The sequence below is a fragment of the Hipposideros armiger genome, unplaced genomic scaffold (assembly GCF_001890085.2).
Source record: "Hipposideros armiger isolate ML-2016 unplaced genomic scaffold, ASM189008v1 scaffold_297, whole genome shotgun sequence".
Lineage (NCBI taxonomy): Eukaryota > Metazoa > Chordata > Mammalia > Chiroptera > Hipposideridae > Hipposideros > Hipposideros armiger.
Genome location: NW_017731647.1, coordinates 1,470,561 through 1,485,457, shown reverse-complemented (window position 1 = coordinate 1,485,457; position 14,897 = coordinate 1,470,561). Strand labels below are relative to the sequence as shown.

At 49.0% G+C, this 14,897-nt stretch overlaps 1 protein-coding gene across 3 annotated transcripts in view; it reads left to right on the top strand.

Moving 5' to 3' along the window:
- Positions 1-11,385, top strand: part of SYT6 (synaptotagmin 6) — a 57,042-nt gene extending 45,657 nt beyond the window's left edge. Inside the window, exons 5-8 of one of the 3 annotated variants that reach the window (XM_019659155.1) lie at positions 1,404-1,575; positions 2,770-2,899; positions 6,998-7,064; positions 8,700-11,385. In XM_019659155.1, the coding sequence (XP_019514700.1) occupies positions 1,404-1,575; positions 2,770-2,899; positions 6,998-7,015 (320 nt within the window). In that variant the 3' untranslated portion in view covers positions 7,016-7,064; positions 8,700-11,385. Of the gene's footprint in view, positions 1-1,403; positions 1,576-2,769; positions 2,921-6,997; positions 7,065-8,699 lie in introns of all 3 variants that reach the window. The other 2 variants (XM_019659153.1, XM_019659152.1) reach the window with 2 other exon arrangements.
- Positions 11,386-14,897: the final 3,512 nt, after the last annotated feature.

Sequence of the window (14,897 nt, the reverse complement as noted above, 5' to 3'; positions counted from 1 at the left end):
GAAAATCCCCCTGAAAGAGGCCCTTTCAAATGGGTTATCAGAGACAGCAGGTTGATTAAACACCTCTCGGTCTCCCAATTCCTCTATAGACCCAGTCCCCATAGTTAAGGCACAGATGCTGCTGTCACATTGGTTAGTCAGTGGCTCATTTGGGTGTCTGTGGAAATCCCTTTAAGACTTGCTTGGAGTTTCTGATCAAGCGTCATGGTTCTCTCTAGCTCCCCCATAGCTGTGTACCTCAGCTGCCACCCAAATGATGCCCAGGGACCATGAGGGCCTGCTGGGTGCTGGGTGCCCAGGAGACAGACCCATACACCTGTGAATCAAGGAAATGGAGAGCAGCTTCTCGCACCCCCCACCCTCCTGATAGATTCACAGGAGCCCTGGCTTCTGGGCAAAAAGGTATCTCAGCACATCAGAGCCTCAGAAGCTGTTATTATCTGTGAATTGCCCTCCTGCTTCTTGAGCTGTGCAGCATAAATAACAATTATGATGGTGACCGAGACACCTGTGCTAGGAGATACAATAGGTGTCACTTGATGTGGAGGAGTAGAAAATTTCAGGGTACAAAAATGACCATGAAATACCAATTCAGAAAATGAAAGAAGAAACAAAGATGGGAGCCCCAGGCATGTTCAGTGAAAAGGCATCTTCTCATGGGATGGAGAGAATCCAAGATCCCGCTGAGAAATGAAATGTCAACTGGTTGCCTGGAATGTCAGGAGGCCACCTCATCCCTCCGCCAGGCCATGACTCCCTCCTCCTCCACTGTGGGGAGGAAATGGCTTCCAGGGAAGCAGCAAGCAAGGCCACTACTCCCCTTGTTGAAGCCAGATGGAAATGAGCTTGCTGGGACAATGGGACCCATAATCCTTTTGTCAGGTGGGGAGGACCGGAACAGCATTATGATTGTCACTGTTCATTTACTCTGACGCATTGCTCTTCCCTGCGTCTCATCAAATTCTATTTTGACCTCTCTATCCTTTGATTAATAATGCTGACAAAACCCCCCAGAGAAAAGGATTCCAAATAGGTGAAAGATATTTGTTCAGCTTCACCACCCTTTGAAGCCAGTGCCCATCACGGAGCTGAGATTTAGGGCATGAATGTCACACGTAAGGAAAGGTGTTGGGTCTGATTTGGGGCCTCTTCCCCATTAGTGCAAGCCCATTAAGCACTCTCCCAAGAATCCTGAGGTCGTTAAAGACTCTGTTTATTAAGCACGAGTATCCTCAGAGACAGGAGTGCTACATAAATACAAGGTGGTTTAACTATTTTCAACACACACTGATGCCATCTGATGAGCGACAGGAGTCTAGGGCTTCTGCCCTCTGTTGCCAATGGTGTTGGAGGACATCTGTGTAACACACTCCCTTCCCTCCCCACTGCCCCCATTGGCACAGATCCATACGTCAAAGTGTCCCTGCTGTGTGACGGGCGGAGGCTGAAGAAGAAGAAAACCACCATAAAGAAGAACACCCTCAATCCCATCTACAATGAGGCCATCATCTTTGACATTCCTCCGGAGAACATGGACCAAGTCAGCCTGCTCATCTCAGTTATGGACTATGACCGGTAGGTGTGGGTCCCTGAGGGACACGCGTCCCTGCCCCTCGCCCCCACTCCGATGCAGCGCAGGGCTTTGACCTTGGATCCTGAGGTTCCTGGCTCAGGTGCCCAGTGGCCTCAAGCCTGACTCCACCCAAGAAGAGGACAGGAGTTTGAGGAAGAGCATGGGCTCCCCTAAGCAGACACTTGAGCGTCACTTCCCAGCTGCTCCATTTCCACCAGGGCTGCTCCACATACTAGTTTCCCTGAAATCACCCTAGACTATTCCCATTCCTCCATCTGGCACCAAGTGCTATCAAGTGCCATCATCTGTCCTTGAAAATGCCTCTCCATCCTCTCCATTTCTGCTGCTGACACCACTCCTGCTTGGGGATGGTCATGCAGCCTCCAGTTGACTGACCCCTGCTCTGTCACTTCCTGCCTCAATCCAGCCAACCTGCTAATAAAAGACCACTGTCTTTCTGGACCAGCCCTTCTCAAGAACCATCCATGGCTCCCATTGTCCAGGCCTTTTTCCCTGGACCCTCCAGGCCTTCCATAATCTGGACCCAGCCTGTCCATCCTTGATTTATTTTCTTTTGGATAGATTTTTTTCTCTCCCGCTCATTCAAACCCTTCTCTTCCATCAAGACTAGCTCAAAAATATGTCCTGACTGCTCTAGCCACTGTGACTCCTCTCTCCACTTGTCACTTTAGATGAAGGGGAAAGCAACCGTGCAGCAAAGTCTCAAACCAGGATTTTTAGGACAAGTTCTCGGGCATAGTAGGTGCTCGGTGAATGCATTTGAGTGATGATGGATGTTCTTGCTGAGTGAGTCAATTACATCCCAGCCGCTGGGGGTGTGGAGAAACAGTGCTCAAGGGAGGCTGATTTATTTCCCAAAGCTGATGTCTCAAGCGTGGGTGGGATGTGTGAGCCAAGTCAAGGAAGGGAAGAGACTTAAACTCTCCAACTCCCCAAAGTCAGGCCATCTGCCCACCATTTCCTGAGACTCCAAGTGAGTTTCTAACCTTTTGCTCATCTGTCTGTGTCCAGTGTCTACCCACAGAGTCCGGCTGGCACCCTGTGGCCCTGCCAAGCATCTATATTCAGTGCTCAGTGTCCTGAGTTAGACCCACTGGGCAGAGTCCCAGACCCCAAGAGCTCCCTTTCTGAGAGCATTTCTGGCCCCCAATGCTGGCCCTTGGTCTGTCCCTCAGGGTGGGTCACAATGAGATCATAGGAGTCTGCAGTGTGGGGATCAGCGCCGATGGCCTGGGCAGAGACCACTGGAATGAGATGCTGGCCTACCCGCGGAAGCCCATCGCCCACTGGCACTCCTTGGTGGAGGTAAAGAAATCCTTCAAAGAGGTGGGTGAAGTTGCACTTGGCCTTGGCATGTTTGCTGCATGGCAGTCGGCTGCTGCGAGGCCTTGGCTTCATGGGTCCTTTCCCGGGGGGTGCGGGGGCCACGTGCTTCTCCCCCAGTGTAACAGGCAGGGAGGAAAAGGAGGAAGATGATGGGAAATTGCCTGACAAAAAGCCCCTGACATTGAGCATACCCAAAGGAACACTGAGTTCTAAATGGAAAACAGACACGTGGAGGAGGCCTTCCCAGCAGCCCCCCCGGGCCAGGTCCGTAATGCTTTCACCAAGCCCCTGTGCCAAGGCAGTCCTGGGGGAGAAAGCCCCAAAGGGGGTGAGATCAGAACTTGGCAAGAAATTCTACCCCTGTTGGAGCAGTGAGTTCCCTGAGGCTCCAGACAGTCAGGGCAGTTTTCACTGCATGCAGGGAGCTCGCCAGAGAGCAGAACCCACTTTCCTGAATGCTGATTCTCACCACTGCTGGAAAAGAGAGTTGAGCTTCAGGGTGTCACACTTTTTGGCCGGGTTCTAACAGAGACGTAATGGACAGCGCCCTGCCCGAGGGGACCCCGAGACGCCCCTGAGACGCGTGCTCCAAACATGGCCCCTCCTGACTTGCTGTATAACCTTGAGCCAGTCATTTCTCTGTCAACTGCAAGGAAAACATCCCTTCCAGTGACATTTACAGTCTGTGCCACCTCCACCAGACTCCCGTGATTTATCACCTTGCTGGTCCCCAAGCCTGCTTTTTCTCAAATGTGTTGGGATGTGGGCATGGCCAGGTGTGCTTTAAGCCTCATTTTGAATATCTCATCCTCCAGTCCATATCCTAGAAAGGCGGGTGATCATTCACTCCTCTTAACAGGCTTCAAGCCCAGTAAGCCTAGACAGCCATATAGAATTGGAAAACCTCCTACTAAAAACAAAGCTTGATCCCTGCCACCACGTGGCCCCTCAGCTTTAAAGCAGAGTCGCCTTAAAAACAAAGTAATCCCATCCCCATACTCTGTGACACAGAAAAGTTGTGGATAGCAAACCCAGAGGACCTGCTGGCATCCTCTCCTTCTCAGGGTGGACAAGCCTGTGTCCTGTTTCTAGCAGTGTGAGGTGTCTCAAGAGAGACTGAGAGCTGAGGGGATTGGACACGTGGAATCCTGTGTGAGAGAGAGGCCTCCGGGGACCCAGGCGAATTGATTTACCTCCGCAGGTAGGCGTGTGGCTTCGCACAGCTCCTGCCCTGACGTTTTTTAGGCCAGCAGGAGGAGTGAGGCATAGATGCACAGTTCCTGTCCATCGGAGGCCTCACGTTTCTACTTTGTGGTGGCCTTGTGGTCTTACCACAGCTGTGGAGCTCTCAGGAGTGAGGCCAGTCCCTCAACTGTCTGGCTCATAGCCCACAGGGGAGCCTTGGCCCCCTCTTTTCCAGAAGGCTCTCTCTACAACAGTGTGGATGAAGTCCCACAACCGGCCTCCACCTCCACAAGCAGCAGCTACTGAGCAGAACTCTATAGACAATCTGGAGACAGTTTCTGGCACCTCACTGAATGTATCTCACGGGTGCCATGCCTCTTCCCTTTTTAATATCCTTTGGAGATATTTAAGAATAGAATATACTGGGGCCAGCCGAGTGGCCCAGTTGGTTAAGAGTTGGCTTAAGAGCACAAGCTCTGAGCAACAGGGCCGCCAGTTCAATTCCCACATGGGCCAGTGATGCTGCACCTGAGCTGAGCTGTCGCTGAACTGCCAACAGGTGACTGGATGGCTCAGCTGGTGTAACAACAAGATTGCCTGTTTTATGGTGGGCTGTGCCCACCTGCAACTAAGACTGAAGTTAGTTGAGCTGAGCTGCCGCCCAGATGACTCAGTGGATAGAGCGTGCGCTCTTAACAATAAGGCTGCTGGTTCGACTCCCACATGGAATGGTGGCTATGCCCACCTGCAACTAAGATTGAGCACAGCACCTTAAGCTTAGAAGCCACGAACTGCTGATGGAAAGCCAGATGGCGACTGGCGCCCACCACAACAAAGATTGAAGAACAACAACTTGGCTGGTCCCCTTCCCCAATTCCCCAACACTGTTCCTCTTCCCCAATTCCCCAATTTAAAAAAATCTTAAAAAAAAAAGAATATACTATAATGTGCAGGATGGTTTAGAAACACGGCCATGGAATGGGAGCTGAGAGGCCTCTGATGGGCTGTGGGGCCTCAGACAACTCACTGTCCCACTCTGGTCTTCTGTTTCCTGGTTGGTAAAATGAGGAGTTAGGCTCCTCCGACGTCTGCTTTCTTAGACAGCTCTGACCCTAAATGATGACTGGGCCAGAGAGCCGGCATCTTGCATCCCCTTTGTAATCTTGGATCTGTGAGAACCCATCACTGGGCTGTCCACACAAACTGGAAGTAACCGACCAGCAGTGGCTGGGGTTGGGGGTGGGTGAAGGTAGCAGGGGGATGGTAGGACTCAGCCCCTGAATCACTCTCCTTCATGATGAATACAACCTAATTAAGCCAAATAATTGATTCCAAACCCTGTTGCTTTAGTGAGTCTGGCTCACTAGTAGTCCAGACTGCAAAAGAAATATAAAGTAGCATCAAGCCCTTAAAAATGAATATTTGATGAAACAGTAAAGGAAAGTAACAGTATATAGAAAACGAAAAGGAGAATAAATTGATTTCTATCCTTTGGGGTTTTGCTGTTTTCTTGACTTCGAACACCAGGCTCCCCAGACTGCCCCCTCCCCCACTCACGATCCTACAATTTCCTGCTCAGCTCATCATCTTTGTATGAAGAAATTGAAAATGGCATGCGTGTTGGCAATTTAGGATTTCACCGGTACAAATGTGTGTAAAAGTCCTATCTACGCCTTTAGCACCCATAGTTGAAGTATCTTTATAAAAATGCATCCAACAACCCACCAGGCTGATATTAAGTAAACATTCTTTGTATTCATGGGATGCATCGTACTGGAAACAGTCATCTCAATTATCCTTAGAGCTCACATCCTGCCTTCTTTTCAGTTCTGCTCTGTACATCGAGCAAGCATCTCATTGCTGGAACTTGTCTCCCCTATTTGTATAATACATGAAGAAGTCTTACTCTCCAGCCCCTGGGAAGATAAATGCCATCGCATTTGTAAAGCACTCTGTGTTTATATTGCACCTTTTTTACAAGAGTTTCAAGTGCTGAAATCATTTCTTTTTTATTAACGAGAACAGAGAGCACCCTACTTGCCTGCTTGTTTGGGGTTTTTAAATAAGGTTGAGGGGAACAAATTAACTGAAAGATGTTTTTCCCTGCTGGGAGATTTCCATGAATACAAATTGATTAAGCCACAAGGAGCATCCTTCCCTCCTTCCCCCAGCAGCGGCTGTGCCCCCTTCCCTCTCTGCCCAGTGTGGCTTGTCATTGCTGTCACCACACACACAGCCCGCATCGGCCAGCGACGTGCTCCAAGGCGTTTTACTCTGAAGGGCCAAGTTCAGATCATCTGCCAGAGATTTTAGATCTCTGTTGGAACGTGACCCATTTCAGAACAATAAAAGATCTTACTGGAACGCAGGCACCCTGGAACAACCATCCCATCTTCCTGTGTGCCGGGGACCAGTTCTCTTCTATTTCACAGCCACAGTGATAAGCCTCCCAGCATCACTCACCTTCCTATTGTCCACAAGCCCCATCTCCTCCCTGTGTTTATCTTCATAGGAAAGCTTAGGGGTTAGCAGGGGAGCTCGTGGGCCTTCTTCATTTGTCCTGGATAAACAATTACGCTCCTCGTGCCGTCTCTTTCTACATAAAGAAAAACGGGTACTCTGTGCAGCCATTTCATTTTTTCCCCTCTGAGCAGACCTATCCCTCAGGTTGTTTAAGTGGCATGCTAACCCCGGGGAGGAGGCAGTAATTACAGTGTACCTTTTACCAGTGTTAAAGGTTGTAGCAGGGAAAGTAGAACGTCTAAAATGAAGGTCTGTTAAGTGAAGGCATTAGTAATGGTCTTATGTCACCTTCTGGTTAAGAGACCGTTGAGTCAGAAGTCACAGTGGGCTCCACAGCAAGGCATTTATTTATCTACACTATCTCACCAGGGCAACCCTCGGTTGTGATTGCATTCACGTGGATGCTGCAAGCAGAGACTGCCAACCGGAGTTAGGAGTAAGTACCTGGTGTGGACCCAAAGAGGTTAGGTTTCTATTGCATTTTGTGTCCCCTTCTTCCCGTGGTGTGGTCAGATGCCAAGATGGCAGCAGGGTGGCATGGAAGGAGCCCTGAGTTGGGAGTTAGGAGACCTGGTTTCGGATCCTGGCTCTGCCCCTCGCTAGCTGTGTTTTGATGTCTCTGTGTCTTTGTTTTCTTATCTGCAAGAACAAGAGGTTTTAACTGGATGACCTCTCAGGCCAGCCTCCGGGTCTGGCATGCTAAGCTTGCTCAGGTCTAGGTCACATAATGGTGGTTGTCCATACCTGGTTGTCCGGCCTTTGGTTAGTTGTAAAGATCTGCAGGTTGGCCTGGACAGGGAGCACTGAGAGACCTTGAAGAACTGAGCCTGAGGAAGGATAACAGAGGCTTTCCTTAGAACTAGGAGCCCGAAGGCATTCAGTAGGTCTGGGTGTCTCCTCAGCATTGTGAGTTTCCCATCTCCTCCACGGGAGATGCTGGATGGCAAACGGTCTATTCCTGAGGTGGCTCAGCTTTGTCTAGAAATGGCTGTGTTGAGGGGAGAGCTGTGTCCCTCCACATCCCATCCCCACACATGCACAAATGCGTGGTGCAGCTTGTACTCAGCCCTCCACTCCTCCCTGCCTCCTCGCCCCGTGGAGACCCCCGAGGCTCACAAGAAGTAGAAGGGGCTGCACTTCAGGTTCAGAAAGACCATCTTGACCTCTCCCTAATCTCTCTCTCTCTTTCTGCCCCCCCCTCGCCTTGTTCCACGGGCACCTAGGAGAGTACTGGGTCTCCTCAGCTCACAAAAAGAATGGAGCAGTGGACCCTGACTCACTTTGAAGTCATAGAGCCCCCAGATGGGTCAAGAACACCCATAGGGTGAGCTCCTTGCCCAGAAACACTGCTTCAGCTATAACTGACTGGCTTTTCAGTTTAAAGGAGGATTGAACAGCTCAAGCGTGTGTCCACCCATCCTTGGCCCTCTCTTTCACTCCATTATGCCTCATTACACTGCCCACTTTCACAGAGGGGTTAGGGCCGGGGCTGAGAGGAGGCAACAAGAGAGCCAAGGAGAACAAAGGTGGAGCCACCTGAAAGAGGGAGGGGCTGCCTCACCTGGCACCCCCTACCTCTTCCCAAGTGCAGTGTGAATGCTTCTAGGAAGCATTAGGACTGAAGAAGAGAGCCCAGAGCTAAAGCAATATCAGATTTGTAGCTGTACTAACAGCTCCCAGACAAACTAATAATTCATGATCATGGTTCTTGGCAATGAGTGTGTATGCTCTGCACACTGCCTCTTTTGCTTCTAACATAATACGGTTTTCAGTGTGAAAAATGGCGGAAGCACTCAGAAATGTTCCAGTCACCGCTCATGACAACACACACACATATACAGTAAAGAAAGCTTTAATTATCTCTGCAGCAGGTCTTTTTTAAAAATCAGGTATTCCCAACTAGAAGCCCTAAAGCTGTTTTATTTATGTTTTTGCATGGCTGACAGCAAAGTTCAAGAAAGCTTACGAGAAGCCGGGAAAGGTACATTCAGTGCATGGGCCAGATAAGTTTGGAAGTTGGACTATCAATTTCCCCTGGCAATCAATAAGCAGCTTCTTCTCCTCCCCACAGTGGCACGGCCGAGCTGCCAGTTTCGACAGCGAGAGCTCAAGTCCCTCTCCGAAGCCACCTCCGACACCGTGAGCGGCACACCCGAGCGATACACATGGGGCTCAGCACCGTTCTTTTTGCACTTGTTCAACCGTCTCAACAGTGTTGTGCAATAGCAGCGGCCAGGTGGCATGTGGCTCACTGCGGTCTTAACTGCTCCTGTGTAGGTCACGGCCGAGACACTTGTCGTGTGGTCAGATCTGTCTTCGTCTTTTCTGTCTCCCAAGGTGATTTTTTTTTTTGTGGCTTTCAACATTTTATAGATCGGCTGTCAAAAAAGAAGAAGAAAAAAAAAGTAGGAAAAAAATGAAAAGTAGACAGCCCAGAAGTTGGTTCAACAAAATACAATGGGACATAGTTGTCTTTTGGGGGGACACGGTTTGAAGTTCTGGAATTTTGTGTCTCCACCGAGCTCCACTACGCTGGAGAAGATGGAAGTCGGCTGGAGCTATGGCTGCTTTCTCGTGGTCTGCAGGAATGATGCAGACTAGTCCAAGGGCCTTTCCAAGGCTGAGTATGAGTCTTGGAAGCTCTTCGCTGATGTGACGTAAGCTGAGAAACGGGCTCCAGGTCCCACGTTGAAACCACAAATGCCCTGTGGTGTCTGTGAACCTACTTCAGCGGGTCGTGCAGGGTTCCTCACTCCCCTTCCCCAGTGACTTCCTTCATGATTTGAAAATGTCCTGATTCCCCAGGAGAACTCAGTCACTTCCTTTGGGAAAGAGTGTGCTGAAACCAAACATGCCACATGTTTCCTTGCGCCTCACAGTTCATGGCTGTATTTGTTTGGAAAACAGGACCTTTGATCTCAAAAATACCCTTTGTTGTAAAGAAAAGGAGTTACCTGTGTCCCAGAATGATGTCTGCATTATCCATGGCTTTCCAATCCCCAGCAAGTATCAAGTAGCTGTTTAAAATGCCTACACAGATCAAAGAAAAACCCAGATAAAAAAATGTTTTCTGAATAGGCAGTTTTGAAATCCAAGTAATCGTTGGAGTTCATGTTTCTATGAAACCCAGTCAGCTTAAGCCTACATCAGCCCCTCTTGATGCTGGGACAATATTCATCTTACACTTTAGTTCTATAAATTCCTAAGTACTCCAGTGTTTCTTTGTTTCAGTGGTAATGAAGGGTTTTGTTTTGTTTTGTTTTCCTTTAGATTTCTACCTTAGGCCAAATTCAGTTTAGTAAAAAAAAATGTTTAAACTATTCTGTATTGTAATAGTGCATTTTTGTTGAGTTAATAGTGGCCTTCCCACCAACCCCCTATAACTAGGTTGATTTGCGCATCAGTCTGTATAGCCCTGGTAAATGTGTGGAAGTGAGTCTCCACTTCCCTTTGTGACTAGACAATGCTAATTTCCAGAGCTGTGTGTGTGACTTACGAGAGGCAAGTCTGCCCAAGAACCCTTTCTCTAGACAGTGGATGGTCAAGAATGTAAAAACTATTCATACATACACCCTGTATCTTATTCTTTCTATATGTCACATGCTTTAGGAACTGCAACTCAATAAAGTAACCTTCATTTTAAGCCAAGTTATCAGGTTTCTCATATAACTTTGAATAGTATCTTCTAGACCTAAAGATGACTAGGTTGGGCATGAGGTGACAGGATATTGTGGCAAAAGAAGTTTTCGGCTTAGAAAAGTAAATGTAGGTAAACCCAAACTTCACCCTGTACTGAGCCTTAGGCTAGGGGCAGTTGTGCCATGGGCATAAAGATGTTTTCTCCCCAAATGTCTTGTAGTCAATAGCTTTCTTAGGCAGTCCTGCAGCTAGATAGTCTCTTGAGAGCAAGAGAAAAAAAACAAGGTTATGGCAAGACTCCCAGCAGGCCATAAACTTCATTTTTCTTGACTGACCCCACCAAGATGGCCGTCTCAATCACTGAGCAGGTGCTGTGGGTCCTGCATCTATGAAGGGGACAGTGGAGTTTCCTGGGTTATAAGGAGCCCAAAAATTAGTGTGAAGAGGTCCTTCCACAAGTGAGCTCAAAATTCACGTCCAGCTATCATCTTCAAACCCTCAGGCAGGTGAGGATGACCACTCTCGCTTTTTGGAGAAGGGCATGTGATCAAGTGAATGAATCATGGACTAATTTCTGCTTTCAGACATTCCTCTTCTATCCAAGCCCATCTCTCACCCAAGTGAGCTTTCCAGTGGTTTCAGAAATTCATTTCTTGAGCCAATTATGGTCAGCCCCACACCACCCTACCTGACTGCCACCACCCTTGCAATAGTGGTAAGCTGGTAAATTTCCACGGGCTGGGAGCCCACCCCAGGGAGACTTTCAGGGTCCTCAGGGGAGACTGGTCCTCAGCCTGAAGTGGGAATGAAACCTGAATGTCTGCCAACTTCATTATCAAGCCCAATCTCTCTCCCCCACAGATGAAAATAAAATGAATTACAAGTTTCTGAATAAAATGAAACACATGTTTGATTCATGGGTTAGCTTCCTCTGCCACAAGAAAACTCTTGGGTAGCTCTTGCGAGCTTTGCTGAAGTCGCAATAATCAGTGCCTTTTGCACATCGATTTTTTTTTTTAAATGCCGAGTTCCCTTCTCCTTTATTTATTTAGTAGTGTTTCTGGGCTGAAAGATGCCCCCCCCACTCCCCACCCCCACCCCCATACTCAGAATGTTAATTAATTGCATCATTTAAAAAATTATGTTGTTAATTACTGCCTCACATCTTCCCGCCCCTGTCACAGCCTGGAGTTTTTATTCAATTAAATCTGTCCTGACCCATTTCTCTTGTCATTGTATGTTCTTGAGGTTTATCAGTCAGCACACACACAGGAGGCTGCAAAGCTTTTATCCTTAATCTTTGTTTCACATAGATAACCCCTTCCCTTCAATCAGAGGGTACAACAGTAGGTCCCGCCTATTTTTCATCCTGCCCAAGGAATACCTGCATACTCTGTACATCTGGCAGCCACTTGTGTTTTGTCAGGCTGGTGGCTCACAGAGCATTTGGTGCACGGGGTTCCGCTGTTTCCTCAGCTGTTCGGCTCAACAAGCAGCCCCTCCAGATGCCAAAGCTCCTGTAGGCAAGTGGGTCACACACTTGTATCTGGAAAGCGCGATGCCTTTACCCACCAGGAGAGGAATCCTGCGAATTCTCATAAAAACACTTGATAAGAAAATCCTATTGCAGGCTGGAAAATTTAAAAAGAACATTCTCACTTAATAGAATATCCTCTCTGCTCATCCCCAGCTTTTAATTAATTTAGAAGGCAGCCCACAGAGAGGAGAGGGGAGGGTACCCTTTGTTCTTGCTTGTCTGCATCTGTTACTGGCACTCCACAGTAAGATGCCACCAAGGGGGACTGAACTGCTGACAGAAGCACTCTGCCGCCAAAAGACATGGCTTCCCCTTGCTTCTGCCTTCCCATCTGGTCACCCATCAGCTGGCAGGTTTCGGCAACCTTGGCGATGTACTAGTTGTATCCAGAGCTGATCGACCAAACGGGATAAATGTGTCTGTCTGGCTGGACTGGGTCAGGCAGCAATAACCGCTTTCAGATTTCAGTGGCTAAAAACAACAAAGGCTTGTTTGTCATTCATGCTAGGAGTCCATCACAGGTCAGCAAGGTGTGTCCGCTCATGGATTCATTCAGGGGACTCGGGATGACAGACCGGCCAACCTCTCAGACGTTGCTAACTGCCATGCCCAGGGGAAAAGAGCTCACAAGGGTCTCATCCTGGCCTCAGGGCTCTGGGCCAAAGGGACACATGTCGCTTTCCTTCGCAGTTCACTGCTCAGAGCTACTCCTGTGGCCTCTCCAAGCATAAGGGGTTCAAGCGCCCAGGGGAAGAAGAACTGGAAATTTGGCTAGCAGTATTTTGGAAAACCACAGTGAGCTTCGCAGACCCGTGGAGGCTGACAGCTACTGAATAGCCAATTCAGAGGAACTAGTAAAGGGAAACGGCCGTGTATTCATTGTCGGATGAAATCAAGGGCTACCCAATGGGGCACACAACCGTGTGAGCCTCAGGCTTGACTCTTGCCCATAAAAAGCTTTGAATCTCAGAAGTTGGCAACATAAGTAATTATAGCCCAAGGTAGAAAGTGGTACATGCAGTAAGGGAGGTGAAATGAAAGGCTCTTCAGGTCCAAGAAAGAGTATCACAAAGCTGGGCAGAGTGAGGGACAGCCCCGAGAAAGAAGGGGCCTTGGATCTAAACCTTTGTGAGGAGTGGGCACACACCAGGCTGAGGGGTCCACACAGGCCAAGGCCCAGAGCTGGAATTCCCAGGGCTGCCACGCATCCTAAATCCAGGGGAAACAGTGAACCCCCGAGCATAATGCTTGCATGGGTCGGTCCAGGCAGAATGCTGGACTTGCCTGAGGAGTCCTCCTTTCCCCGACCCGGAACCTCACACACCTCCAGGCCAGAGACCTGGACCCTGCCTAGTTCTTATCAGCTGCCTCCACTGGGAAATGGACCTGCTTCCTGTCCTCCCTCCATTGCTGGCTTGGCTTCTGCTCCCAAATGGGCTGATCACCTGGAACTGCAAGCACATGCCTGACTCGGAGCATCAGTCTAAATGCCACACTTAGCCAGCCTCATCTCCTTGTGCTATTGCTCAGCCACAAGCCACTGGGGATTGCATATTTGTGCTGTGTCCTGCTCCTCTTTGAGGTGAGCTCTGTCCAGATGTCTGATTCCCCAGTACAGGGAGCCGGGCTGGCCCCTCCCTGGCTGGTTCACAACTGCACTCCCTGCATGACTATGCAAGCCCACAAGGACAGACTGGAGACTCAAGAGGGCACGAAGGGCTGAGCTAGACATGGGCAGTGCACCAGGAAACAAGAACACCTCTACAGGATGTGGCGATCACAGACAGAAAAGGCAACAGGACTGAGAGCTGAGCAGACCTGGAAGACAGGGAGAGGGAATGCAGATTCAAAAGCATTGGACGTTTTTACACTTGAGACGCCAGAAAAATGACGGCGCCTTCTGTAGAAACCAGGAGCTCAGCAGAACAAGGGAAAAAACGATGAGTCCAGTTTGAGCCAAACTGAGTTTGAGATGCAAGAGGGATGTCTAGCAGACAGCTACAGTTCAGGATGCAGCTTGGTAGAGAGGGCAGGCATGAGATGTTAATTCATAGAAAGCCTACACACCAAAATGAGATGTGAAGACAAGAAGCTGACGCTGCCATGCGGGTACAAGGCGACAAGGAGAGTCTCTAAGAGAGGCTGTTTGGGAACCATCACCATGTCGAGGTCAAGGTAAAAGAAAGTGATGTGAATAGAAACGGAGGCGTGCCCGAGCAAAGTTGATGGATGAAAATGCTGAGGAACAACAACAGATCAATCAAGGGTGACGGGAAACCATTCTTTGTAACAAGAGAATCCAAAGTGCTTAAAGTAATGGTTCCCAAGTCTGTTTTCATCCATGTTGGCAGGGGCCGCCTCTTTTTCTTTCCCCTTGGCTACATTCTTGCCTTTTAAAAAAATATATTTTAAAAAAATGCATGTCATAAAATTTACCATTTTAGCCATTTTAGTGCACTGTTCAGTGGCTTTAAATATATTCACATTGTTGTGCTATCATCACCACCATCCATCCGCAGAACTTGCTCATCTTACAAAAGTGAAACTCTCTACCTATTAAACAGCAGCTCTCTGGGCCAGCCGAGTGGCTCAGTTGGTTAAGAACTCACTTGGGAGCACCAGCTCTGAGCAGCAGGGCCACGGTTCAGATCCCACATTAAGGGCAAGTGATGCTGCCCTCTACAGCTAAGATGATGAACAACAGCTTGACCTGGAGCTGGGCTGCTGTGAGTCTCGGCGACGGCGTAGGCTGCAGCGGGGCTGCAGTGGGCTGCTGTGAGCTACGCGAGTGGCTGGCAGCCAGCGAGAGCTGCCGTGAGCCGCCATGAGCAGCCAACCAATGACTGGCGACCGATTGCCTCACCCAGGAAGGGCGCAATGATCATACCAACATGGGCCAGTGAAGTGAGGTCCTCCACAACTAGACTGAAGAACAAAACAGCAATTTGTCTACCTGTCTGTTCGCCTTCCCCGATTCCCCAACGCTGTTCCCCTCCAATTCCCCAATAAAATCTTTTTTAAAAATAAATAAATAAAAATAATAAACAGCAGCTCTCCATTCCCTACCCCCCCCCCAGCCCCTGGCAACCATCA